This window comes from Leptopilina boulardi, unplaced genomic scaffold (genome assembly GCF_019393585.1).
Source record: "Leptopilina boulardi isolate dan_hultmark-lab unplaced genomic scaffold, ZJU_Lbou_2.1 LbouV2_249, whole genome shotgun sequence".
Classification (NCBI taxonomy): Eukaryota; Metazoa; Arthropoda; class Insecta; order Hymenoptera; family Figitidae; genus Leptopilina; species Leptopilina boulardi.
The window spans coordinates 1,397,611-1,408,414 of NW_026137806.1; the positions used below are offsets into that span (position 1 = coordinate 1,397,611).

A 10,804-nucleotide genomic window follows, 5' to 3' on the forward strand; every position below is an offset into this window, starting at 1 on the left:
TATTAATTTTTTAAATAAACGCTGAAAAGAATTTTTAATTTATATATTTTTAAAAAATTTATCTATATTGCGCGTTAATGTTTTTATTGTGAACACAGCCTAAAGTAGATAGTTACAAGGTGTGACCACACCCTTAATGTCAACTATAGATCTGCGAAGGCAATCTGTCAAAATTATTGAAATAATAACCGAAGAGATATTTTTAATTATTTAAAAATGCAACAATCTGATATTCTAATACAAGAAATTGAAGGAATTGATGATTATTTGGGACCAACATTTAGGTAAGTAAAATTAAAATTTTTCATTTTCAAGAAAGTGAGGTTAGTTTTTTATATATCAAATGTACGCGGGGTGAAAACAACCCTCTTGTACGCAGTAACAATATCATTTATCTGCATTTGCGCATTGTAAAAAGGGTTAGAATGGGGTTGGAAATAATATATATATATATATATATTATATTTTAACAATTCTTATTAATAAGAAAAAAGATTACTTACGAACTTTGAAATTAGCATGTCGAGTTTGTCGATTGCACCATTATACAATGCTTTACTTAATGCAGTACCAAAACATGAACATTTATTGACTGAAATTGAATCTTCAGGTGTAAATAATATAGCTCTTGTCATAAGGTCCGTACATGTTTTTCTTTTTATAAATTTTTTTTTTTTTATTTAGGACAGCGTTTTTTATATTAAAATTTTATTATCTTTTTAACAATTTAAACTAATCCAATGAATTAGAATATTAATAGAATAATAATAATTATAGAGCAATATACGATGGAGAAGAACATCATAAATTTATGGAAAAATTGGACGAACGAATCAAAAGTCATGATAGAGATATTGAACGTATGTGCAATCATCATTATCAAGGATTCATTGACTCAATTCGAGAATTGCTTCAAGTTCGATCTCAAGCTCAACAATTAAGTGTATGAATATATAGAGTAAAATAATACTAATGATAAATTATATTATTTGTAATGTTTTTTTTTTTAATAGAGTAAAATATTAGAACTCGATAAACGAATTGTTCTTACAACCACTGGAGTAATAGAGAAACGTGAGGAACTTGTAAAAGCAAGAAAAGTTGAGAGTAATATGGCTGCGGCAGTAGATAGTCTCACAATGTGCCTTCCCGTTTTAGCAGCTTATGCAAAATTACAACGTCAATTAAAAGATAAACGTTATTATCCTGCTTTAAAAACACTTGAACAATTGGAGAACAATGATTTACCAAAGGTGACGAATTATAGATTCTCTTCACAAATCACTCAACAAATACCCGTGTATGTATTTTTTTTATTGGTGATAAAATAAAATAAAAATAAATTTTTTAATTTTAATATGCATTTATATTTTATAGATTGAGAGAAAATATAAAAGACGCTTCAATGAGTGATTTGAGAGATTTTTTGGAAAACATTCGAAAATATTCACCGAAAATTGGAGAAGTTGCCATGAGACATGTGAGTATTTTCAAATTATTGATAGAAAAAACAATTAGCTCTTTTTTTAATTTATTTATTTTAATTTAGACTGCAGAACAATTGGAGAATGAGGCTGAAATTATTGGACGTAGAAAAAAACGTTTACATTCAACGCCATCAATTGAAGGTGATGAGGAATTAAGCGCACAAGATCTTATGGATTTTAGTCCAGTTTATCGATGTATGCACATTTACACTGTTTTACGTGAAGGCGAAACATTTAAAGCTTATTACAGACAACAGAGGCAACAACAAGCGAGACTCGTTTTACAACCACCAATTAATATGGTAATATATTTTTTTTAATGAAATAATTTTTTTATTTGTTAATGAAAAACATTTTTTTTCCCCCAGCACGAAAGTATAAAAGGCTATCAGTCGTATGTTTATGGAATTCTCGGTTTTTTTGTCGTTGAAGATCATATTCTAAATACTGGCAATGGTTTGGCGACTCGATCATATTTAGAAGAACTTTGGTCTATGGCTTTATCAAAAATTGTTAATGCACTTCGAACACATTCGGTAAATACCAAAAAAAAGTCGAAATTTTCAAATATTTCTTTTTTAACTAAAATTAATTTAATTTTTTTTTTTCAAGGCATATTGCACTGATGCTACGCTAATATTAAAAATTAAAAATCTCATAATGCTGTTCAACACAACATTAAGAGTAAGTTTTTCTAAATTTAATTTTTTTCTTACAATTGAATATATTTATTTTTAAAAAAAAATAAAATTTTAGAATTATGGCTATTCTGTTGGTCAACTTTGGGATTTACTTCAAGAAATTCGTGTTCATTATAATGAAGTTTTAATGCAACATTGGGTACAAGTATTTAGAGATATACTTGAGGAGGATAATTTTTTGCCAATTCAAGTATCATCACAAGAAGAATGTGACAATGTTCTTGGTTCATTTCCTTATCGTAATAAAGAATTAGAAAAATCAGAATTCCCAAAAACATTTCCATTTTCACCAATGGTGCCAAAAGTCTATCAACAAGTTAAAGAATTTATTTATGCATGTTTGAAATTTTCTGAAGATTTAAATTTAACACAAACGGAAATTGATGAAATGATATGTAAATCGACAAATTTATTATTAACACGAACATTTAGTGGATGTTTGTCTTCATTATTTCGTAAACCATCGTTGGCATTACTTCAAGTTGTACAAATTATTATAAATACTGGATGGTTGGAAGGATCGACAAAATATCTCGAGGAATTTCTTTCTAATATTACTGGGTTTGTGTTGAAAAATTTATTAAAATTATTTAAAATTACTAAAATTTAGAATTTATTTATTTTTGTTTTTAGAACTCCACATGAGGGACAATTAAGCAGTGGGGGTGTCAAGTCAACAATGTTTAGAGTAGCACGTGATGATGCTGAAAAACAAATATGCGTGAAACTCAAGCAAAAATTGAATGAATTTCTTGAATTAGAAAATTATGATTGGACATTGATAGAATCGCAGGGACACGCCTCGGGTTTTATTACAGATCTAATAGCATTTTTACACAGTACCTTCAAGTGTTTCACAGACTTACCTGTAAGTTATCAACATCCTTAAATTATCCTTCTTCTAATACTATTATCAAATTTTTGTTTACTAATTGTATTTAAATAATTTGAAAATTTATTTATTTTTAATTTTCCAATTGTTTTTAATATTTTTTTTTTTATTTTACAGCAAGAAGTAGCACAAGTTGCTTGTAAGGCTGCTTGTGCTCATATCGCGAAATCCATTCTTGATATTTTAGTCAGTGAAGATGTAAAACAAATCTCATTGGGTGCATTACATCAAGTGAATTTAGACACAATTCAGTGTGAGCGTAAGTGATATGTGTTAATTAATAAAAAATTTATTTGTATAATTTTTTTTTTTTATTTCTCAATAATTGTTTTTTTTCAAAATATCACAGAATTTGCTGCTTCTGATCCAGTGAAGGGTTTACCTGAAGGTGCATTATTGGAAAATTTTGCACAATTACGACAATTGTTAGATCTTTTTACAAATTGGGATTGGCCAACGTATTTTCACGATTATGGAAGTGAATCGAGTAAATATATTCTCGTTACACCAAATATGGCAGTCATATTATTAGAAAAGTAAGTATTTTCCATTAATAAATTACTAAATTAAATAATCAAAAAATATAATAAATGATTTATTGTTGTTTTTTTTCAGACTGAAAGAATCAGATAAAAAAACAGTGTTTATTGTATTGAAAAAAAGTGAACGAGAAAAAAAGAAACTTTTAGAAACTGTTCTAAAACAATTGCGCCAATTAGCTCAAGCAACACAACAATAAATTAACCAGCTTAAAAAAAAAAAAAAAAAATGATTAACACATTTTAATATTTCTAGTAATCTTACTTTCATAAATTGTAAATATGTATAATATAAAGTGTACATATCGATAGATTAGTGCGTGTAAATAATTAATATTGGAAAATAAAAATTTTAATTAAACATATATTTATCTAAAGTATGAAATATTCATTCAATTCCAAAAAAAAAACAAAAAACAATTAAAATTCACTGTTAAATTAAATTAGATTAATATGGACAATAAATGTAACACAATATAATATATTCTATTGATTCTTATTTATATTAAAAAAAATTCCATCATAACTGTATTCACAACACAAGCAGCGAATAGATAATATTATTCTCCAGGTTTCTTTTGTCGGTAATATGTATATAATATTAATGTAATTAGCTCTAGAAAAATTTGCATATGTATTTTGGCGTTGGATTATTTTTCATTTTACATAATAATGTAAATAAGTAAACTTGTATATATATTATACAATGCTCATTTTTTCTAAAGTGCTGTACATCGCGTAAAAATATAATCCCTCGCCATCATTTTCGACGGATCACATAATAATTATAATAATAATAATAATCGAAAAAGATTCTTAAAATAAAAGAAAAAAAAAACCTTTGTCTCAGACAATATAATTATCAACTGACGCATATTGATTACAAAAAAAAGAAAACAAAAAAAAACAACAACAACAATATGGAAAGATTTACCGTAAATTGTATTAAGAATAATAAAATAGATTAAATACAAATTAACAATAATTCCATAAAAAAAAGAGAAAGAAAGCTAGACATTAGATGGAATAGATCGCATTTCCCGTCCTGTTCATGAATCAGTTAAAGATAAGTATTCAGTGAATGTAAAATAAATTGGGTAATAATAGTATGTATAATAGTATGTTAATAGTTTTATACGCTTCTGAATGGTAATTAGCACAATTCCATTGGAAACGTCAATTGAAGTGATGAGCATTTTTAATCCTCAATATTATCTGGATCCATATCATCAGTTAACATGGAATATTTGTTGGAAGCCGCAAAATTCTGTAAAAAAAATGAATTTATAATAATTGACATATTTTTAAAATAATCAAATTATAGATTTAAAAAAAAAATCCAAATTACTGGCGTTTGCTCCTCTCTAGCCTTTGGCATTCGGCTGATTTCATCTTGTTCTTCTCGATCTCTCTCTTTACGCTCTCTAAAATGAAAATCATAAATTTTGTTTTATTTTTCTATTTTAATTGAAATATATAAGAAATAATAAATTAAATAAAAATAATTACCTCTCGGGAGGCGGTTGTCGAGCATCAGTTTGCCTAGCAGGACCTCGAGAAGACAATCCACCTCGTGATGTCATTGGAGGTCTCGAATCTCCACGTTGCTCTAAATAAAAAAAATTTTGTAATAAAAATTATATATTAATTATGAAGAAAAGAGAATGTATTTATTTACCTGGCCGAGAAGGCGGATTTTGTCTTTCAGTTCTTCTTTCCGATGGCTTTCCTCTGTCATCTTCAGATCTCCACCTTAATTTTGTTTTCTCTTTATCATCACGTCCCTCCTTAAAAAAAATACAAAACAAAACAATTTTAATACATTTATTTTTAAACACGAAATAAATTTATTAAATTCTAAAAAAACTTACTCCATTACGTTTTCCCCAAGCTCCTACTTCCTTTGTATTCCGTTTTTCTTGATCTCTACAAGTAAAAAATAATTAAACACATTTTTTATTTATACTGTATATAATTTAAAAAGGAAAAAAAAAAATAACTTACGATTCTTCTTTAGCTTTAGATTCAGCTTTATTGAGACGTGCTTCAATTTCTCTTTCTCGTGCAGCCGTATCAACAGGCTTGGCAGCACCAAAAATATTAGCAGCTGGCACAGGTGCTGGAGGTGGAGTAATTGGTTCCGATGGTTTCTCAACTTCCTCTTCTTTAACGACAATTTCTTCCACTGGTTTTGTACGCGGTTGCAACACTAATTTTGGTCTTGTTCGAGGTTCAGAAGCTGAAGCTATAAAAATTTTTAAACAAAAACTTATTTACAAATTTCTCATCAATTACTTTCAATTTTCATTCTCAAAAAAGTGAAACAATTGTTTTTTTTTTTTTTCTTTTTAATTGACTAATCACCTTGTCCTCTTTCCCAATTGGATTCACCGCCATAATTACGTCGTGGTCCAAAACCACTACCTCCTCTATCGCGATCACGATCCCGATCTCCATCTCTGTCTCTACTTCCTCTTTCTCCACCGTAACGTGAACCACCCCAATCTTTTTCGCGATCATCACCGCCTCTATCTCTAAATGACGGTCTTCCTTTATCACCACCTACTCTCCAAGCACCTGGAGTATTGTCAGTTTCTAAAAATAAATAACAAAATTAGAAATTTTAATAAATATTTTCTATAATTGATGATATTTTTCATGCAAAAATTTACCTTCACGATCATCTTTACGATCACGATCACGATCTCTATTTTCATATCCTCCTCTTCCTCGATATCGATCAGAGTCCGATGATGTCTCATCTCTTGGACCACTTCGCCAATCACTGGAAGTACGTTGTTCAGAATCTTCAAAACCACCATCTCTACGATTATCTCTTCCCATTCTTCCACCACGACGCTCCTCATTGCTGCTGTTTGAAATTTCAATTCTAATACGCCTACTTTGCAAGGTCTAATTCAAAAAATAGAATAATTAATTTCAATTAATTTTATTCGAAATTTATATAAAAAAAAAAAAAATACTTCAAACTAACCGCATCTGTCAGGTTTAGAGCATCAATTAAACTCTGTCTATCGTCAAATTCAACGTATCCATATCCTCTAAGTTTATTGGATTCTTTAGGAAGACGCATATTGGAAATCTGCAAAAAATAAAAAAGAGTTTCATTTCTTTTTTTCTAATAAAATGAACAAATAACTTTCAATCTTCCATTACTTACATTTAATCCACTGAAAAAATTTTCCAAATCAGCCTCAACAATATCGTATGGCAAATTTGAAACATAAGCCACAAATGGAGGACTTGTTGGAATATTTTCCTCATTAAATCCAGGCTCACGAGCTGCTCTTGGTGCCGTCGGTAAAATAACAGGTTCTTTATTACTTCTCGACGAGTATCCATCTAAAATTAATGCTATTATTAATCCCCCCTAAAATAATAATATATGAATAAAACATTTATCATCACCAATGAAACAGAAAAATAAAAAAAAAGAAAAAAAAAAATTTAATAGATAATTTTACAAAAATAACATTTTAAAACCTTGTTTTTTTTATTATATAAATTAAAAAAATATTCTGACCAATTTAGAGTTCTCAAATTAAGAAAAAAAAAAGAATAAAACAAACCGGAAGTTACCATGACTTAACGCTATGCAAAATATACAAATATAAACGCATTTTTCATTCTACGCGGCCAATTAAAATTGTTAGTTGAAAAATTATTACATTTTCAAATATAATTACAAAAAGAAAACAATACAATAATAAAAAAAATTTCTAAACGTTAATGAATTAAAAAAAAAAATAAATTAAATATAATTAAATTTAAAGAAGAATGTTATTTAATTACTTTTATTTTTCCAAAGTTAGCTATGAAATTAAATTCTTTTGTTTTATGCAAAAAAGTTAAAAATATTATTTTCAAATTAACTAACAAAAATATGTTAAAGCATAACATCAAAAAACAAATTAAATGCCGTTTGAGATTTAATTATCAATTTAAAAGATAAATAATATCCATAATTACTAATTTCATTAGAATTTTGTTTAATTATAATAACGTGGCAAGAAATCTAATTAACTACATATATATACATATATAAAAAAAAATATATATATAAATTAAAATTATTATTTTGCAGGAAAAATATACGTAAGAAGAAAAAGAAAGAGGGGGAAATAAAATTCTCGCATGTGAATACGCGTTGCACTTACCATGTTCGTCCTCGATGTCGTCTGCCCAATTGGCTGATTTTAATGGTATACTGGGAACACCACCAGATGAATCGGCGAGAAAATCATGAAGGGCTACTGTTTTCCCCTTGCTTTTTTTACCTTTCTTTCCTGTAATAAAAAAATTTATATTGCAAAAAACTTGATTATCTACAATATTGAAACCATGCTGCAAGCTCCGTAAAATGTTTGGTTATGTCAATAGTAATTTTATATAAAATTCATGTAAAAATGCATTTTCAAATGATAAATTAAATCTTATTTAATTATAATAATCATATATAATATGGCACACATTGACACTCACCCGAAGACATATTTGAATTCGAGATAATTTAATAATAAAAATCAGTGATAATATAGTTCCACACACACAACGATTTTTTTTTGAAGGAAAGGAGCCCTAAAGGCTTTATTTTACATGAGCATGGACATCCATGTTGTTCCTATAAGTCGAAAGTCTGCCACGCTTCTTAAAAAAAAAGTTGTTCATCCAATCAGATAACATACTTTTGCCGCCATATTAAGGTGCGATCACAGTTCTGCAAGTGGTATGCTTTGCGCGCCAATTGGACAAAATTGTGGTAACAAAGTGAAAAGAATATCTCAAATTATATCTATTCTTTTCTTATTTTATTAGAAATCTGAATTTTTTTCATAATCTTTATGAAATTTTTATAAACTTTATAATTTTTCACCTTTATGGAAAAAGAAAGGTAGATATACAATACCCCTCAGTAAAGTGTCACATTTCAAATGTTCCCCTGGAATTGGTCATTTCAATAGTAGCTACTCAACCCTTAATTCCCCTTCTAGTCATTCTTTGTGCATTGGCGCCATTTTATATTGCTCTCTACAAGTAACGGAGAAAGTACTAAGTGTGCATTTTTATTAAATAGTTTTGATTATGTAATAATCTGTTTGTTAATTGATTGCTATTGTGAAAATAATAAGTTTTAAAGATATATTTATCAGTGTATCGTATGACGAATGTTAAATTAATCGTATTTTATCAAAAGTTGTTATTTCGTGTCGTGTGTGCGGTTTTTTTTTTCTTGTATCTTTCTTTATACCGTGTATTTTCGTTTTTTATAGTCTTGTGTATTGAATAAATTTTTTTCGTGTCTGATTTAATTGTTGGCAAATCGGCGCCATTTTGTATCGCTCTTTTTGAGTGAGTGTTGCTCTGGTTTGTTTTCGGCAATCATTGGGAAAAATTACTACCACAGTTACTAATTAACTATACATGATTTCCAAAAATACCTTGTGTAATTTTTCTAGAGTTTTGATTAAACTGTGACAATTTGTACGTAAATATCATGTAAAATATTGTGCCAACATCGCGTGTGACGTTAAATTGATGTGATTTTTTGTCGTCCGCGTGTCGTGTGAAAATTGAATGTTTTCTTCATCGTGTTATTTTAGATTTTTCATTGTTTTACAATGTATTCATATTGTGTTTTGTAAATTCATTATTTTTCCTTGAGTAGTGTTACGTTTTTTGAAAATAATTTTCGTTTCGCGTGTGTTTTTTTCGGAACAAAAGTGTTGAAGAGTTAAAGAAAGTGAAAAGTGCAAGTATTTCTTTGGAATGGAGATGTATGCAGAGCAGCTCCAGGAGGAGATCTGGCACTGGTGGATGCAGTTAATTGTAAGTAAATAATGTTTATTTCAGATAATATATAAACTATTAAAGAGTGATAATTTGTAAAAAGAGAAAGTTAAATATTGTTTTTTTGCCATAGAATAATTTTGTTTCTTTTTTTTTAATATTAGGAAAATATTGAATAATTCTAAAACGAACATTTTATTTTCGTATGGTATATTATTTATTATATTCATATTATATAAGTTTTTTTTATCATGTAAATAATAAAAATTAAGATAACTGTTCTCACAAGAATGCATATTTATATAAAACAATTATTATTACTTAAATTAAATATTGATTAGAATTTTGTTGCATTAAAAATAAAAAATAGAAAAACAAATAAAATTAAAGAAAATAAAATTAAATAACGTTAAGAAATTATTTATTAAGCATAATTCGTAAATTGATTTGTGGAAAAATAAAGAATACATTTGTAAATTATTTGTGTATTCTATACATTTGACATATGTAATTATCTTCACTATTATATATCATCAATATTTTTTTTTGTTTTTTTTTTTTAATAATTATCAATCACACATTTTTAATTATAATATAACTATTTCATATTGCATACAGCACACTGATAACGCAACAAGCTTTGAACACATCTCTTTATCGAGATAATGTATATTTTTCTCGAGAAAAAAAATTATAATTTCATTGTTTATGAATTTTTATGAAGCACATAGGTATATATCATTAAAGATGCCCTTTTCAAATATACATAATATTTTTAGATTATTTTTTATCAACCTTTTTTTTTTATATATATATATATATTTTGTGTGGTTTTTAACTTTTTACAAAATCACTAAATTAATGTCGAAAAATTATTTATTTCAAATCAAAATTATTTAATTATCAACTAGTTTTAATTTTATTGACGATTTTTTTTGTATAAAAAGGGTTTAAATAATAAAATGACTAATATAATGTTGACATATTAAATTTTTAAAGTGATTTTTCTTTTTGGTTTTTGTGATTTTTTAAAAAAATTATTTTCAATTTGTATTTATGTATTTTTTTATTTTTTGTTGTAAACTTTGAAAAAAATGTTAAGAAAGATTAGAGTTAAAAATAACCAAAAAAAAAAAAAACAAAAAAAATTTAGTTTTGACGTAAAATTTTTTGTACCACTTTTCTTTTACTATAATAAATATATTATTATGTAAGTTGAATTATTGAAATCAATATTGGATTGTCTTTTAGAAAAATTAATCCTTAGAAATAATTGTTTTTTGTTTTAAATTGTTTAATTTAAATTAAATTACTTTTTTGATTAGAAATAGCTATAAAGTAGGGTATTTAAATAATTTTTTATTTTCTGTTAGACTT

At 26.8% G+C, this 10,804-nt stretch overlaps 2 protein-coding genes across 3 annotated transcripts; one reads left to right on the forward strand and one right to left on the reverse strand.

The window, feature by feature from the left end:
- Positions 1 to 121: 121 nt before the first annotated feature.
- LOC127280683 (exocyst complex component 6B) lies at positions 122 to 3,849 on the forward strand. Of its 2 annotated transcripts, none has more exons than XM_051303861.1 (12): positions 122 to 284; positions 778 to 943; positions 1,014 to 1,300; positions 1,378 to 1,480; positions 1,550 to 1,789; positions 1,856 to 2,023; positions 2,100 to 2,171; positions 2,244 to 2,749; positions 2,822 to 3,056; positions 3,198 to 3,339; positions 3,430 to 3,616; positions 3,696 to 3,849. In XM_051303861.1, exons 1-12 carry the CDS (start codon positions 217 to 219, stop codon positions 3,817 to 3,819), a joined length of 2,298 nt encoding a protein of 765 aa, XP_051159818.1. In that variant the 5' UTR covers positions 122 to 216; the 3' UTR covers positions 3,820 to 3,849. The 2 variants fall into 2 exon arrangements, with proteins under 2 accessions (XP_051159818.1, XP_051159817.1); XM_051303860.1 differs by lacking the exon at positions 122 to 284 and adding an exon at positions 459 to 638.
- A 250-nt stretch (positions 3,850 to 4,099) lies between these two features.
- On the reverse strand, positions 4,100 to 8,279 carry LOC127280684 (eukaryotic translation initiation factor 4B-like). The gene is made up of 12 exons (XM_051303862.1): positions 8,123 to 8,279; positions 7,798 to 7,926; positions 6,801 to 6,982; positions 6,615 to 6,722; positions 6,292 to 6,532; positions 5,984 to 6,214; positions 5,624 to 5,864; positions 5,491 to 5,545; positions 5,298 to 5,406; positions 5,129 to 5,228; positions 4,968 to 5,043; positions 4,100 to 4,886 (listed from the first exon to the last, which is right to left on the reverse strand). Exons 1-12 carry the CDS (start codon positions 8,130 to 8,132, stop codon positions 4,818 to 4,820), a joined length of 1,551 nt encoding a protein of 516 aa, XP_051159819.1. The 5' UTR covers positions 8,133 to 8,279; the 3' UTR covers positions 4,100 to 4,817.
- Positions 8,280 to 10,804: the final 2,525 nt, after the last annotated feature.

Bases quoted from the DNA above. Each gene is read 5' to 3' on its own strand.
- LOC127280683 (XM_051303860.1), top strand. From the start codon at position 520: ATGTCGAGTTTGTCGATTGCACCATTATACAATGCTTTACTTAATGCA. The intron at 2,750-2,821 runs GTTTGTGTTGAA...TTTTGTTTTTAG, and splicing joins TTTCTTTCTAATATTACTGG to AACTCCACATGAGGGACAAT. The intron at 3,340-3,429 runs GTAAGTGATATG...AAAATATCACAG, and splicing joins AGACACAATTCAGTGTGAGC to AATTTGCTGCTTCTGATCCA.
- LOC127280684 (XM_051303862.1), bottom strand. The intron at 5,865-5,983 runs GTGATTAGTCAA...AAATTTTTATAG, and splicing joins CAATTGGGAAAGAGGACAAG to CTTCAGCTTCTGAACCTCGA. The intron at 5,407-5,490 runs GTAAGTTTTTTT...ATTTTTTTTAAG, and splicing joins CTTGGGGAAAACGTAATGGA to GAGGGACGTGATGATAAAGA.